The 17,843-nt window shown below is 41.5% G+C and overlaps 1 protein-coding gene across 1 annotated transcript in view; it reads left to right on the top strand.

Annotated features, from left to right (window-relative positions):
* The window catches only part of drp2 (dystrophin related protein 2), a 75,290-nt gene that overhangs the window by 22,875 nt on the left and 34,572 nt on the right, over nt 1-17,843 (top strand). The window contains exons 6-7 of the mRNA XM_060832217.1: nt 6,633-6,711; nt 11,870-11,930. Coding sequence (XP_060688200.1) covers nt 6,633-6,711; nt 11,870-11,930 — 140 coding nt within the window. The remainder of the gene's footprint in view (nt 1-6,632; nt 6,712-11,869; nt 11,931-17,843) is intronic.

The following is a 17,843-nucleotide window of genomic DNA, read 5'->3' on the forward strand; positions in this document are numbered from 1 at the left end:
AAATGGCTATCATCTCTGCATTAAGCTGTTCAAGGGCTGACACTGTGTCATTCACTACTTCTTCAAGAACTGAGGCCATAGTCTAACTTCCTTTATTAGCCATAAGGGGGGATGATAATGACAAAAAGCGGCTCATTGTCACTTTTAGCTCTCTATGAGGTCAAGGTCATTCGAATGGGGAGGCATATGAGTGATAAATGAGGGGAACCATGTACTCTAGATAGCAACTACCAGTCCAGGATGGCAGTATCCCCACAAATAAAGTAGGTGCCATTATAAGTTCTTAAGTAATTAGTCTGAGTTCCAGTCCAAAAGGATTTGAACGTGGCACTTGTAGTAGTCTTTTTGGGAACATTCAAGGCTCAGAATACTCCCAGAGGAAATTGATCAACATCCGGTTGGGGTAAGAATCAGGGAATGAGTACATTTACTGTTTAAATGCGGCTGCATTTAAAACAATGTCCCCATGGGCGTACCTTTCACCTGTGGTATTAGTGAGGGACAGAGCTGGGGATGTATGCGAAAGGTCTTAATGAGATTGGACCAACCTTTATATTTTATCATATCACCTGGGCTCCCAGGTGAGTCTATCATTGGTGGCATAAACTGTCCCGTCAGGGCCTTGCATTAAGGAGAAGTGAGACTCATTGTCAAACCTACCTCCCTTCCAATTGGATAATTTGGATGATCGTTTTTGTCCCAACCACCATTCAGCTGTTTCAGATTCATTAAATGGAATGGGTCTCAGGGGGATCCCCTTCCTTAGAGTGAATGGGGGGATACAGGCACATACCCAGCAACCAGAGAGGTTAATTTTCTGTTTGTAAATGTGAGTCATATGAAAAAAAGGTATTAACAAGCAATTCTCCTACGACCGAGCTCATTAGGCTGTCTCTACTATCTACCTCATGCCCAGTTAGTGCAAATAAGGCAATGAGGAGTTTAGAGATAGGTACGGCAAATAAGCTACTCATTCTGCAGCAGGCAGATGAGCTGGTGCCTCCAGAGGGTGTCTGCTCAGGTTCCACCGGGGGTGGTACTCTCTTGCATCGGGTTCCATGCGTCCACTTGGGTTTTCCCTTGACCTTGACTGCCATGTGAGTAACTAGCAGAATGAGATACAGGCCTTTCCACCAAGGCTGCAACTTTCTCTGGTCCCAATTCTAGGTTTAGCATACCTGTGAATGTAAACTTCAAAGAGCTTGGGTTAACTTATGCAGATATTTTCCCCCTTTTCTTTCACCATTGTTGTAGTAGTATTTGTCAGTCGTTGGGATGGCTTCGATCCATCTGTGAAATACATCTACGATTACCAAACAATATTTATAATAATGTACTCGAGGTAATTCTATAAAATCAAGTTGCAGACAAGCAAAAGGCCCACCAGGCAAGGAGGTGGTTCTAGAACTGCAGGGCATCTCTTTTATAGCATGCGTCTTTTTTATAAATCAAATATGCTTTAGCTCTTTCCTTAGCTCCTTTCTGGAAATCCATGTATCATCAGGATCATAATAAAGTATTACCCATTCCCTCCTTGCCCAAGCGTTTACAATTGTGCACATAATCAACTAAGATAGATAGGAGCAAAGAGGGAACACAAACTTGTCACGCAGGGGTCAACCATAGATTGGTTTCAGTATCGAGGGAGCACTCCATTTGAGTCCATAGTTTGCACTCTTCAGCAGGTGCTTCTCCCTGGATTTTGCTGTTTTGTTCCCAGTCCCAAAGATGTAGTACTGGAGCCTGCCTGTCCCCCTTTCCAGGGTCCCCTCAGGAGGACTGCTCAGCAGTGGGTGTTGGGCGGGCATCTGAGGTAGATTCCACCCTCAGTGGGTGTGCTGGTCCCAATCATCCTCATCAGGGTGGGCACACAGGGTATAGAGATCACAAAGTCGCTGGACTTTTCCGGGTTTTTTACATGTAACTTGGGTCGCGGTTTGGGCTTGTTCTGGCTATCCCGCTAGAAGGGCAAAAGTGAGGACTGCAGATTCTGGAGATCAGAGTCAAGATTAAAGTGGTGCTGGAAAAGCACAGCAGCTCAGGCAGCATCTGAGGAGCAGGAAAATCATTGTTTTGGGCAGGACTCATCAGGACAGAGTCATTCCTGATGAAGGGCTCCTGCCCGAAACATCGATTTTCCTGCTCCTCGGATGCTGCCTGACCTGCTGTGCTTTTCCAGCACCACTCAAATCTATCCCAGTAGAAGACCACCACTTATCTCATTTGCAACTGGAATTTTTAGACCAGCTCATATTGTTTGTCCAGATCATGTCACCAGAAGGAATACATTGCAAAAGCATAATGTTGAACAAAGATATGTCAGCTTCTCGATTAAAGGCTTGATCACCTGCAAATGTTTTGTAATAGGCAGCAAACCGCTCCCAATAGTCACCTCCTGACTCGCTTGGTCTGGGATTGCATTCCAGTATGTCACTAATGTTTACAGGTTGCTATAAGGCTCGTTCTCATGACTGAATTAAATGGTCCACATCATGGTTAGGGAATCTCTCCTTCAAGTCCTCGTAACTGCAGACAGGCCCTGCACCACCCTGGCCAATCTACCTTTGCCATTTGGTAACTTCTTCAGGTGACAGGATCATACAGCAAAGAACAAACAAGTCCTGAGGAGTGGCGTTATACATCTGTATTGTCCTTTGGACATATTGAGCAAATTGGGCCATGTTCTCCTTGCGGTCAGGGACTTGGTTCATTAACATTACTCTGTTTCCTGGGACGGCCCTTGGTTGAGGATGGTCCAGGCTGCTCATCCCCATGATGTCAGCTATGAAGCTGGTGAGCAATACCGGACCCATCATCTCCAGAATAAGGGGGAGGTTTAGAATCAGTGAATGTGCTGGCAACTATCAGGAGAAATAGTGGCTCAGTGGGTATCCTGGGATAAAATCCCTATTCCTCATCCCCATCAGTGTCACCCCCATCCTCAAATAGTGTTGGTATGCAACTCATAGGCTCGGGATCCCAAGTAGAACTTAGGGTCTTTTTACAGCGCTTTTGCTTCAACCTCCCTTTTTTTGGCTCAGTGTCTTTACAGAGTTTCTCCTCATATTGCCTGCTTCTATTGCCAATTGGGGGCATAATGCTCAATTTGTTTTACGGGATGGTCCAGGTGAACATTAAACAAAGCAGCCATGCTTCAAATTAACCATGTGGCGATGACACAGATCACTAACAATGTATAAAGGTATAAAAACCAATCGATCTTGCCAATTAATTCTGATTATGTAATTCAGGATTAATACAAATTGTTTAAAATATTGACTAATATAACCATATTTTCTGACTAAGAGATGGAAACTGAACAAACAGAATTTCATGTCACAAAATCATTCAAATCTGCTTAGGGTTGTATGCAGAAAATTATTTCAGGATTGTCTCATTATATGCACATTCCACTCTGCTATTGAATTACCTGTTTTCCTTGTATTGAGTATGAGTTTTGTTAAGAGTCTTCAATATAAGTTGGAAATTCACTTATTTAATACTCTATTTTATAATGTAAAATGTGCACAGTTTCCAACTCCGAAATCCATTATAATTACCTTGTTCTAATCTCTCAATTTAAATCCCAAATTTGGTTCTTTAAGTGGATGTGATCAGTTATCACTCATTTATATTGTTATAGTCTGTGAAATGACTGCAGCTGCATTAAAAAAAAATCTTGTCCACTCACGATTTTTATTTTGATAGTTTGGTAAGGTTCATGTTAACAAAAAGCTTCATATGCACAAATAATGACTAGTCCAGAGACACAGATATTAACACTAGTATCTTAACTTTTGTTACACAAATATTTTTTACAAAATAATGTTGAATTAAAATTTCAATTCTCAGTGAGGAAGGGAAATTGAAATAGAATAAAGTTACAACTGGCACTGCATACTCACAAATGAGATGCTGGAGTCTTAAACTTATGTGGAAACAAATGAGTCCAAAACGACTTAAAAAATTAATTCTGTTCGTATCATTTTCTGAAAACAGGATTGTTGGTTTGGGATACTTTACATCCATTTTTATGCTTTCAGTTTTACATTTTTAACTAATTATATAAAATTCACTGTAATTCCTTCACTTAATGAGCAAATGTTAAAGTCTGGGGTGATTTTCCTCACTATTAGGCTGAGACATTTATTTAAGGAAATGAGCAGACATCTGTTTTAATCCTGGTACAGAATCATTCTGCACCTGAGGCCAGGATGCTGAAATGTTAATGTCACTGTACTATACCATAAGATCAAACTTAATTGATTTATTAATTACAAAATAAACATGCTTCAGAAAACTTTGATAGGAAAGCCATGTGCAGATTGATTCTAATTTGGTTATAGTGCCACTGCTTTTACTTCCTTTAGGCAATTCTTTAACTAGTCCAACACCTGGGGGTGAAAAGGGGTGAAATTGATCTTTGGCAGTAGCATGAAATTATAACGGAGTTGAGAGAGGTTTATACTGGTGTCAAACGGTGCAGGGAATCAAAGGTAAAGACATTTTTGAAAGATTGTAATGTTGTTTTCTTCCATATTAAACTGATTTCAATTAAATAAGATTGGCTTTCATGAAAAAATCAAAGAATGTGACTAGTTGGAAATTGGCAGTAGGGCAGTCATGATCTGTAAGAAGAACAATCATTGATGGCTCCTTCAAAAGTACATTACATTAAACGTATATGTTCCACACTAATATGGACACATATTACACTTCCAAATCATCATAGATTCCCAAAATGATAACTAAATTCAAAGCATTCCCAGATCTCGAACTCTAGGGAACAAAAACACAAACATTCAATCACCAATAAGCAAATGTGCATTCAAACTGGACCACAAAGAGTAAACCCTTTGACAAGGTTCCAAGACCAAAAAATTACTTTCACAGGTACATTGTAAATAATCATTAAAACAGTGACCTCCTTGAGTTAGATAACTTTTATCTCATTCCAGACTCTTTTTTGCTAAAATAGAACAAGAGAAAAATTTGGCAATTAAATCTATGTACAATTTTCCATGGCATCAACTACACAGCACAAATTAAAAGTCTTAATGAAGAGAGTCAATTACTCTCAGGTGATCTGTGAAATATTTTCTTGACTACCAAACATAGCCAAATTAACTTCCAGGATACTAATCCAACCTTGCAAGCTACTTTTACAATTCTGGCCAGTTAGATCAGTTTAAGTAATTAATTCAGAATGCATAAACCCACTTTCTCATGCAGTATTTGATTATCTGTATATCTTTCTATTCTTACAACCCCCAAGTGTGCTGGCCCCTGTACTTCATGGAAACTCTGTACTTTAGGTTGAGGTGACTTTTTAAGAATTAGATTTCTTTAGAAATTAGTTTTGGTAAAGCAACTTGCTTTCAGTAACTGTCATGTGAGCAGCGTATATGGGAGATGGACAATGAAAAAGATCAGCAAGATATTCATCATTGCGGCGGAATAGATTGCATGCATGGTTCTGGTCTCAAATAGTTTTTTTTTCAGTTTAGTACAATTCTATTGTAGAAAACAGCTCTTTCAAGCACAGTTCTGATGAAATTCCCAAAAGGGTGTAGACGTCTTGACAACAGCGAGTTGAATTTCTGGAGTAGCCATGCTAAGGAGAGAGAGCTTTAGGTGCAATACTCCAGCATCAAGTACATTAGAACCAAGTGAGGGAGGTTTACAATAAAGATGTTTGTGATCTTAAGGTTGAATTGGGAGCTTACAATCTTGGTGAGTGGAAGAAATTTGAAGTGAAAGCCTTGTAGTGAAAGACATATAAAACTCAAAACTTCTATGAATATTTGAAAAATCTTTGAGTGAGTGTGTGTGTGTGATCATTAGGTGATGCCAGGCTTCAGCTTTTGTAAAATGCATTTGATGCTTAAGGAGGTTGTCAATGCCTAATGTCAATTTAAGGTTACTATGAAGCACTAAAAATGGAGAAAATATTAGCAGGGTCAAATGAAGTGTCAAATTTGAATGAGTTTTTTTCATTTCTTTCCAGTTTATTTTGGAAATACTTCACTGTATATGAAATCTGTAAGGGTAAAGTATCTCTCTGGTCCAGGACATTACTTTTTTCTGTGTTTTTCATATATTTTTCTTCAACTGGCTTCTCCTTCCCTATACGTGTTGGAAATGGAGTACCGGAACATATGGTTCTGGCATTAAACAATGTATTTAAAACATGCTGCTGCCCGTTGTCTTAATGTGCTAGACTTTAGATTTTCGGCTCTTATTCATTGTACATTCAAAAAGACAAAAAGGTCAAACAAATTTCTCCATTTTTTAAAAATTAAATTATCAGATATTTGAAATTTGACATAAGATACATGCCACAAAATAGAATCAAAGCATCTCAGTTACAGTTCAGCTCTGGTACCCTCACATTCAACAGTACTGAAATTGGAAACATAAAGTGGGAGAGAAGATTATGAAAAATAGTTTTTTGGACCATAGTTTTGTGGAATATTTTATAGTCAAATCAATCATTCTCCCTTATCTTTCCATAAGCAAAATGTTTATGGAATTCTTCGATCAGAAAGGAATTACAAATCCTTTATTGTAATCACTGTTCTATGTAATATCCTGTCCTTAGATCTTTATGGCTATTGCTCTTCATTCCACAGACTTCCATAAATGAACGCCTCAAGCAGCTTCAAGATGCTCACCGCGACTTTGGCCCAGGGTCCCAGCATTTTTTATCGAGTAAGTTCAGTAAGACATAGTTTGGAGATGTGTGCTTAGTTTATGAAGAGAACAGGAACTCTTTTTATTAACATTCATACAATCAAATAATTAATCACACACTCAGTTGACTTTATTAAACACAGCATATATTTGACTTAAAGTGGTTGAGGATTGACAGAGTCAATCTATGGATGTAAGTTTGCTCAATGAGCTGGAAGGTTTGTTTTCAACTGTTTCATGGGCAGCACAGTGGCCCAGTGGTTAGAACTGTGCCTCACAGCACCAGCGACCCAGGTTCAATTCCTGCCTCAGGCGACTGACTGTGTGGAGTTTGCATATTCTCCCTGTGTCTGCATGGGTTTCCTCCCACAGTCCAAAAATGTGCAGGTTAGGTTGCCTATAGTGTTTGGTGAAGGGGAATGGGTCTGGGCAGGTTGTGCTTTGATGGGTTGGTGTGGACTTGTTGGGCAAAGGGCCTGTTTCCACACTGTAAGTAATCTAATCACCATACTAGGTAATATCATCAGTGAAGCACTGGCATTATGACCTGCTTTCTATTTATGTGTTTAGGTTCATTGGGTTGGTGATGTCATTTCCTGTCGTGATATCATTTCCTGTTCTTCTGTTCAGAGGTGGTAAATGAGGTCTAAGACGATGTGTTTGTCGATAGCGTTCCAGTTGGAATGCCTTGCTTCTAAGAATTGTTGTGTGTGTCTCTGTTTGGCTTGTCCTATAATGGATGTGTTGTCCCAGTCAAAATGTCCTTCCTCATCTGTAGGGACACGAGTGATAGTGGGTCATGTCGTTTTATGGCTAATCGATGTTCATGTATCCTGTTGGCTAGCTTTCTGACTGTTTGTCCAATGTAGTGTTTGCTACAGTTCTTGCAAGGTATTTTGTAAATGATGTTCATTTTGCATGTTGTCTGTATAGTTCATTAAGTTCTTTAGCTGCTATTTTAGTGTGTCAGTGGGTTTGTGGGCTATCATGATGCCAAGAGGTCTGAGTAGTCTGGCAGTCATTTCCAAGATGTCTTTGATGTAGGGAAAAGTGACCAGGGTTTCTGGACGCATTTTGTCAGCTTGTTTGAATTTGTTGCTGTGTAATTGGCAGACTGGGTTCATTGGGTGAGAGTGAGGTTTGCAGATGCTGGAGATCAGAGTTGAAAATGTGTTGCTGGAGTAGGTTAGGCAGCATTCGAGGAGCAGGAAAATGAAGGGCTCCGGCCCAAAATGTCAATTTTCCTGGTCCTCGATGCTGCCTGACCTGCTGTGCTCTTCCAGCAACACACCCTCAACTGGGTTCATTGGATACCTGTTCTTTTTGAATATGCTGTATAGGTGATTTTCCTGTGCTCTTTGTAGTTCCTCTGTGCTGCAGTGTGTGGTGGCTCATTGAAATAATGTTCTACTGCAGCTTTTTTTGTGGGTGTTGGAATAATTGCTTCTGTACTTCGGTATTTGGTCAGTATGTGTTGTTTTCCTGGTTTGTAGTTCCCCATTGGCTGTTCGCTGTACTGCTATATCTAAGAATGGCAGTTTGTTGTTGTTTTCCTCCTCTTTAGTGAATTTTATGCCAGTAAGGATATTATTGATGGTCTTGAGGTTTCCTCTAATGTGTTTTGTTTAGTGATGACAAAGGTGTTATCCATGTAACAGACCCAAAGTTGGGTTGGATGGTTGACAGAGCTGTTTGTTCGGGTCTCTGCATTACTGCTTCTGCTAAGAACCCTGATATCAGTGATCCCATGGGTGTTCCATTGGTTTGTCTGTAGGTTTTGTTATTGAAAGTGAAATGGGTGGTAAGGCACAGGTCCACTAGCTTGACAATGTTGTCCTTGCTGGTGTGGTTGGTGGTGTTTGGTTTATGTGTCTTTGGGTCATCTAATAGTGTAATAAGTGTTTCTTTGACCAGGTTGATGTTGATGGATGTGAGCAGGACTGTTACGTCAAAGGAGACCATTATTACATTCTCTTCTATCTTAGTGTCTTTGATGGTGTTCAGGAATTCTTGGGTGGAGTGAGTGGAGTGGCATGAGTCTTCTATTAAGTGTTTTGTCTTTGGTGTAGTTCCTTGGCTAGTCTGCACATAGTCTCGCTACCTGGAGCACCAATGTGTCTAAGGGGAGCTCCTAGTTTGTGAATTTTGGGTAATCCATAGAAGCGTGCTGTGTTAGATCCATCTGGTTCCATTTTTTTTGGAAGTCTATCTTGTTTAACTCTCTGAAGTGTTTTTAGTAAGAATGTGGTTCGGTTCTCTAGTTGTGAAGGTCAGGTTTATCGCCACCTGTTGGTAAGTGTCGGTATCTACAAGCAGTGCGTTCCCTTTCTCAATGTAGCCTGTTCAGTTTAAAATGACAGTCAGGCGTCTTTTGTTTGTAGGTAGGATAACAAAGTTTTTATCTTTTTTGAGTCCTTCTAGTGCTTTCCTTTCTTGTGTATTCAGTGTGTTTACTTTCTTCTTCCTTTCTTTTAATGTTGGTGTGACTGTCTATCTGATGGTTTGCTGGGTTTCTTCTGTGAGTTTGTTGTCTTTCAGTGTTGTTTCTAATGCTGCTTTCTAATCGACTGGGACAACACATCCATCCAAGGTCTGGATGGACACGCACGAGAATTCCTAAAAGCATGGCATTTCAACTGCAACCGTATCAATAAACACATCAACCTGGACCCCATTTACCACCACTGAGAAAAAGAACAGGAAATGACATCAGCATCGGAAATAACATCACCAACTCAAGGAAACCTAAACACATAAGTAGAAAGCAAGTCATAACACCAGTGCTTCACCGGAGACTCACTGGTGATGTTACCTAATATGGTAATGAAATGTCTGAAAATACACCTTCCAGCTCAGTGAGCAATCTTTGATCCAGAACCTCAAACTGAGCTACAAATCTTCTCAAAGCCTGCTAGAGTAAATCTATGTTTAAATTGCATTTAGAGTCATAGAATCATACAGTACAAAAGAGGCCATTCAGTCCAGCGAGTTTGTACTGCCAAAAAAATATGATTACCCACATTTGTCCCACTTTCCCACATTAGGCCCATAGGCTTGAATGTGTTTACACTTCAAGTGCTTTTTAAGTACCTTTTAAAAGTTGTGAGGTTTTCTGTCTCACAAACCTCTCAACCAGACCCCCAGCAATCTCTGGGTGAAAATGTCTTTCCTCATATGCCCTCTAAACCTCCTGCCCTTAACTTTAAAGTTATGCCCTCTTGTTATTGACCCTTTAACTAAGGAGAACAGCTGCTTTCTACTCACCCTGTCCATGTCCCTCATAAACTTATATACCTTATAATCTTGTCTTCCCTCAAGATTCTCTGCTTGAAAGAAAACAAGCTATCCAACCTGTGCTCATTGCTGAAATGCTCCATCCTGATGAATCCCTTTTGCACCCCGTCCAATGCAATCACATCCTTCTATAGTGTGGTGAATAGAACTTCACACAGTATTCCAGCTGTAGGCCTAACCAAAATTCTGTATAGCCCTGACATGACCTCCCCGCTCTTCTAATCTATGCCATGATGGATAAAGGCAAGTATCCTAAATGCCTTCTTAACCATCCTGTTAACCTGTCCTGCAGGAATCTGTGGACAAGCATCCTCAAAATTCCTTTATTCCTTTGAGCTTAATGGTGTTTTCCAATCATTGAGTACTCCCTTGCTTATTCTTTCTTCCAAAGTGCATCACCTCACATTTATGAGGATTAAATTCCATCTGTTACTGATCTGCCTATATGATCAATCCATTTTACTTTCGCTGGTAACCTAACACATTCCTTCTCACTGTCAACTATCCAATCAATGTTTGTCTCATCCACAAACTTACTTGGCATACCACCACACTCTTATCTGCCTCATTTATGAATATCACAAACAATAAGGGACCCAGCACTGATCCCTGTGGTATGCCACTGCACGCTGTGTTCCATTCAGACACATAGCCTTCTTCCACCATATTCTGTCTCCTGTCACTGAGCCAATTTTGGATCCAACTTGCCAAGTTACCCTAGATCTCATGGACTTTTACTTTCGTTATTGGTTTCCCATGTGGCACCTTGTCAAAGGCATCGCTGAAATCCACATAAACTGCCCTACCCTCATCAAAACACTTGGTCACATCCTCAAAATATTCTGCTAGAATTGTTAGGCATGACCTCTCTCTGACAAAGCCATGCTGGGTATCCCTGATCAAACCTTACCTCTCTCAATAGACATTAATTTTCTCTTGCACTAATTTCTCTAACAGTTTCCCTATCACTGATGTTAGACCAGGGAACTATAGACCAGTGAGTCTCTATCTACTGGTAAAGTGGAATTGCATTAGCGGTCCTCCAGTCCTCTGGCATCTCCCATGATGCCAGAAATTATTCGAAAATTTGGGTCAAGGCTGCTGTAATTTGCTCTCTTGTCTCCCACAGCAGCCTTGGGTACAATTCATCTGGAGCTGGGAATTTCTCCACTTTTTAAATCCTGACATCTATTATCTCTTTGCTTCTTGTAGCAATCTGTTTAAAAACAATCCAGACCATCTTCTTGAATTCCATACTTTCATCCTTCTTCTCCCAAAAAAAGACTGTACTTTTCCTCACATTTACTTCTTTTTAATATTCATGTTGAGATGTTTATATGTAGAAAACAATTCACAATATCCATTATCCTTCACAGGAGTCACTCATCAATGTCTAGTAACCTGTGTAATTTACCGATCATTACCTCGGTACCTTTTTAACTTACTCTTTCTGCTTTTATCCTGTATATGGGGTACATCTGATACCTTGTACTTCTGTTATTTAGACCAGTTCATGTAGACCAGTCCATGCATTTTGAATTGTTGCATAGAATTATTCTACAATGTGAACGCTGAACACCATTTTACTGGCAACCAAATAAATGATTTGAGCTTTAAAGTAAAAGTTCCTTTAAAATTCAATTCTCCTGAACTTTGAGAAACGTTATAAAATGTACACATTGTCTTTACACATTTAGTCAAAGCAAACTGTAATTTTTCTTGTTATGACAATTAGATCACAGGGATAATCGCCTACATACTTCAAGATGAGAGCTGATGAATTCAAATGTATGACCTAAAATGCAATTTATGCTGTAAAGTGATTTTGCAAATTTTGTTTTCATATTTTCTATCCAAATCTCTGTATGACTCATACTTCCAGCTTCTGTCCAGGTTCCCTGGGAGAGGGCCATCTCACCAAACAAAGTGCCATATTACATCAAGTAAGTAAACCTAGACAACGGTCTCCTCTTCCATCCCACTCATGACACCTCAAATGGAGAGTCGTGCTTTTAGTATCTCATTTTACTTGTAAATTGTCTCAAAATACTTATGATTAACATTAACATTCTTTTTGCTTGTTCGCTTCTGTCCACCTTCCTTGAGTTCTGCTGATTATTTTTCATCTAGTTAGACAATGCTAAAGACATGGGGCAGAATTTTAAGCAAAAATAGTAACTGTTGGAAAATCTCAGCATAACTGGCAGCATCTGTGGAGAGAAATTAGAGTTAATTTTTCAGTTCCAGTGACCCTTCTTCAGCACTTGATACATCCTTCTGAAGAAGGATCAATGGACCCGAAACGTTAACTTTGATTTCTTTCCATAGATTTTGACAGATAGAACATAGAACAGTACAGCACAGAACAGGCCCTTCAGCCCACGATGTTGTGCCGACCACTGATCCTCATGTAGTTCTGTTATTTAGACCAGTTCATGTAGACCAGTCCATGCATTTTGAATTGTTACATAGAATTATTCCTCAAATTTCTGTGACCATATGCATGTCCAGTAGTCTCTTAAATGTCCCCAATGACCTTGCTTCCACAACTGCTGCTGGCAATGCATTCCATGCTCTCACAACTCTCTGTGTAAAGAGCCCGCCTCTGACATCCCCTCTATACTTTCCTCCAACCAGCTTAAAACTATGACCCCTCGTGTTAGTCACTTCTGCCCTGGGAAATAGTCTCTGGCTATCAACTCTATCTATGCCACTAAATTATCTTGTATACCTCAATTAGGTCCCCTCTCCTCCTCCTTTCCTCCAATGAAAAAAGTCTGAGCTCAGTCAACCTCTCCTCATAAGATAAGCCCTCCAGTCCAGGCAGCATCCTGGTAAACCTCCTCTGAACTCTCTTCAAAGCATCCACATCTTTCCTATAATAGGATGACCAGAACTGGATGCGGTATTCCAAGTGTGGTCTTACCAAAGTTTTATAGAGCTGCAACAAGATCTTAACTTTAATCCCCCTGTTAATGAAAGCCAAAACACCAAATGCTTTCTTAACAACCCTGTCCACTTGGGTAGCCATTTAAGGGATCTATGCATCTGCACACCAAGATCTCTCTGTTCCTCCACACTGCCAAGAACCCTATCCTATCTGTACTCAGCTTTCAAATTCGACGTTCCAAAATGGATCACCTCGCATTTATCCAGGTTGAACTCCATCTGCCACCTCTCAGCCCATCTCTGCATCCTGTCAATGTCCCGCTGCAGCCTACAACAGCCGTCTATACTGTCAACAACACCTCCAATTTTTGTGTCATCTGCAAACTTGCTGACCCATCCTTCAATCCCCCCATCCAAGTCATTAATAAAAATTACAAACAATAGAGGCCCAAGACAGAGCCCTGTGGAACGCTACTCACCACAGACTTCCAGGCAGAATATTTTCCTTCTACTACCACTCGCTGTCTCCTGTCGGCCAGCCAATTCTGTATCCAGACAGCTAAGTTCCCCTGTATCCCATTCCTCCTGACCTTTTGAATGAGCCTACCATGGGGAACCTTATCAAATGCCTTGCTGAAGTCCATATACACCACAACCACAGCTTGACCCTCATCAACTTTTCTAGTCACATCCTCAAATAACTCGATAAGGTTTGTAAGGCATGACCTGCCCCTCACAAAGCCGTGTTGACTGCATTTAATCAAGTCAAGCTCTTCCAGATGGTCATAAATCCTATCCCTCAGAATCCTTTCTAACACCTTGACCATTCTCTTATTCCTCACATAAGTGTAAAATGCCTTTGTGTTCTCCCTAATCCCTTCTGCCAAGCCTTTCTCATGCCCCCTCCTGCTCTCCTCAGACCATTTTTGAGCTCCTTCTTCGCCTGCCTGTAATCCTCTAGAGCTGAGCTTGACCCTAGCTTCCTCCACCTTATGTAAGCTACCTTTTTCCTTTTGACGAGAAGCTCCACCGCTCTCGTCTTCCAAGGTTCCTTTATCTTACCACTTCTTGCCTGTCTCAGAGGGACATATTTATTCATCACTTGCAACAACTGTTCCTTAAACAGTCTCCACATGTCTATAGTGCCTTTACCATGGAACAATTGCTCCCAATCCATGCTTCCTAACTCATGTCTAATCACATCATAGTTTCCTCTCCCCCAATTAAATATCCCCCCATTTTGCCTAATCCTCTCCTTCACCATAGCTATATAGAATGTGAGGCAGTTGTGGTCACTATCGCCAAAATGCTCTCCCACCACAAGATCTGATACCTGCCCCGGCTTGTTTCCGAGCACCAAGTCTAGAATGGCCTCTCCCCTCGTCGGCCTGTCAATGTACTGAGTTAGGAAACCCTCCTGAACACACCTTACAAAAACAGCTCCATTCAAATCTTCTGCTCAAAGGAGGTTCCAATCAATATTGGGAAAGTTAAAGTCACTCATTACAACAATCCTACTATGTCCACACTTCTCCAAAATCTGCCGACCTTTGCTTTCTTCCATCTCCCTGCTGCTATTGGGGGGGGCCTGTAGTAAATCCCTAATGAGGTGACTGCTCCCTTGCTGTTCCTGACTTTCACCCATACTGACTCAGTAGGCAGATCTTCCTTGACAATGGAAGCTTCTGTAGCTGTGATACCCTCTCTGATTAGTAGTGCTACACCCCATCCTCTTTGTCCCCCCTGCCTATTCTTTTTAAATGCTCTACACCCTGGAACATCCAGCAACCATTCCTGCCCCTGAGAAACCCATGTCTCTGTTATGGCCGCAACATCATAGCACCAGGTACTGATTCATGCTCTAAGTTCATCACTTTTATTCCTGACACTCCTTGCATTAAAGCAAACACACTTTAACTGATCCCTTAGTTCCTTCCCAGGAAAATCCTTCCCACTAGCTGGTCTACCTCTTGCTATTGCCTCATCTGCATCAACTCTCACCTCAAGTATACAGCTCAGGTTCCCACCCGCCCTGCCACACTAGTTTAACCCTCTCAAGCTACTCAGGCAAACCTTCCACCCAGGACATTGGTCCACTTCCAGTTCAGATGCAACCTGTCCTTCTTGTACAAGTCCCACCTTCCCCAGAAGGCATCCCAATTATCTACATCTCTGAAGCCCTCCCTCCTACACAAGCTGCGCAGCCACGTGTTAAGCTGCGCCCGCTCCCTGTACCTCGTCTCATTATCTTGTGGCACCGGTAGTAAACTAGAGAACACTACTCTGTTCGTCCTGCTTTGCAGCTTCCATCCTAACTCCCTGATGTCACTTTTTATATCCTCGATCCTTTTCCTGGCTATATCATTAGTGCCAATATGGAACATGATTTCTAGCTGTTCGCCCTCCCCTTTTAAAACCTTATACACCCGATCAGAGACGTCCCGGACCCTGGCACCAGGGAGGCAACATACCTTCCGGGAATCCCGATCCTGACCACAACATCTCCTGTCGATTCCCCTAACTATCGAGTCCCCTACCACGAGTACTTTTCTATTCTGCCCCCCCTCCCTTCTTTGCCACAGTGTCAGGCTCAGTGCCAGAGAACTGACTGCTATGGCTTTCCTCAGGTAGGTCACCCCCCCCAGCAGTATCCAAAACGGTATACTTATTGCTGAGGGAATAGGGGATCTCTGCACTCTCTGTCTGCCCCCTTTCTTCCCCCTAACTGTAACCCATCTGTCCTTGTCCTGAGCCTTCGGAGTGACCAACTCCCGGTAACTCCGCTCAATTACCCCCTCAGCCTCCCGAATGATCCGTAGTTCATCCAGCTCCAACTCCAATTCCCTAACACGGTTTTCAAGGTGCTGGAGTTGGGTGCACTTCCCGCAGGTGTAGCCAGCGGAGACGTGTGCCATGTCTCCCACCTGCCACATTCTGCAGGAGGAGCAAGCAACCGCCCTAGCATCCATACCCGACTTATCTGAACACCCACTCGGTACTAAAGTAGAAAGTTTAGTTCAAGTTGCTATAAAATTAATAACAAACTTATATTCAATAGAGGAAGTTTAGAATGAACCTTACCTTATTAACTAGATTAGAGGAGGAGAGGGGGTGGGAGACACTACAGTTTAGCCGCCTTGCTGATATATATGGTCACTGCCTTCCTTCCCGGGTGCCCCTCTGGTCCTCGTCACTTCCTCCGCTGCTCCCACTCCTTCTGTGAAAGGGAAAACAACGCTGTCCGCTACCGGTAAACAATTTTTAAAAAACTGCCTTACCTTAGCTGCAGTCTTTCGGGTTCGTCTTACCTCCGCTGCTGCTCGCACTCAAAAAAAAGTTTTAAAATAAATAAAAAGATCTGCTGAGATTTTCCAGCGTTTTGTGTTTCTATTTCAGATTCCCAACATCCGCAGTCCTTTCAATTTTTCGTCTAGAGCAGAACTTTAATTTGCAGAGAGGCACAGGCACATGTAGGTCTCAGGGTCAGGCAGAGTAAAATGATAATAAATAGAGTTGATGATCTGGAAAGCAGCTGTGATCCCACCAACTTCTGTATTTAACGAATGTAGCTTTGAAGGTGAGCAAGGAGGGGTGGCATGTCTGAAAATTAAATGTGCGAGAAGGAAATCAAAAGCATAATTAAGTTTGCATTCTGGCTTTAACCATCAATGAATCAGTTTCTGAGCTCTCTGAAACACATCAGTGTCAACAAGCTGAGAGTACAGCAGGGCTTGACAGGGTAACAGCTGGATAAACTGAATACTGAACAAAAACAGCTCCTTCCTTACCTCAGTAAAAGTCATTTACTCACATGATTGGTTCTCAAACGTATTTTCAGGTGATTTCACAATGTTGGAAGTCACTTCTACTGTCTTGCACTCTAACTCTTCTAAGTTATTTATTTATTTTTCTAAAGATTTTGTACCCAGGTACCTTTATAGCTAAGATGGTGCGGGGAATGGCAACATTGTATTAATTTCAGAGTACAATGTCACTGTACTCTTGTACCCTGTACTTGAGTACATGTAACAATAAACCTAAATCAAATGAAATCCTCCTTGGTCTACCCCTCTGTACTGGCAACCTTTATCGCAGTATGGTAGCAGTTTTTAAAATTTTATCTTGCATCTCTGATTAGGGACAGGAGCAGCAAAAGATAAACTTATACAATACCTTTAATGTAATAAAACAAGGCGCTTCACTGGTGCATTATAAAACAAAATATGACGTTGATCCACATTAGAAGATATTTGGGGAGAATTTTCATGGAATCAGGTAGAATCCCGGGATGGGATGAAGGTGGCAACCCCAAACCAATTCTTGAATTCCTGACCCCATTCCCAGCATCTCCAGGTTTCACCAGTGCCAGTTGAGGTTAAGGGCTGACTGAGGTCATATGTCTGCACATCTCATTCCAGACCTCACTGATTCCAGTGAGAAAATGGACATTCTCTAGTCCTCCGGAATTGTCATGGAGTCTGGGCCAGGAGTTTAAAACTTGTTATTCATGGCACCTCCAAGCTATCGTGCTACAGAGAATGGATGAGCAAATCCATTGAAAGGTAGGTTCAAAAGGTTTTACCCATACTCCCCTGCCATGCTATGCCCGTTGCCCAGTCCATGACCCCTCGCACCCTCCATGCCAAGCTATGGCCCCTCATACTGTCCATGCAAAGTTATGGCAATTACATATCCATTCCCACTCTATAGAAGAAATTGACCCTATAGTGACAATGAGTGTGTTGACCTTTAAAAAGTCATTCATTCATAATTTTACACCTGTGCTTTTAGAGTTTCATTAGTTGAAACTGCTACCAATTGAATCTTCTTGTTTCTGGAGGTGAGATTGGAGATGGGTTTAAGAAGATGGTTTGCAGTATAGATAAGGCCAAGGGTTATCTGTGCTGCAGCAGCAGCCTTTTCCCTCAGCTAACCGGCAGTCATTTTAGGTCAGTGCTGCTATCTGC

Source organism: Hemiscyllium ocellatum, chromosome 11 (genome assembly GCF_020745735.1).
Source record: "Hemiscyllium ocellatum isolate sHemOce1 chromosome 11, sHemOce1.pat.X.cur, whole genome shotgun sequence".
In the NCBI taxonomy this organism is placed as follows: Eukaryota; Metazoa; Chordata; class Chondrichthyes; order Orectolobiformes; family Hemiscylliidae; genus Hemiscyllium; species Hemiscyllium ocellatum.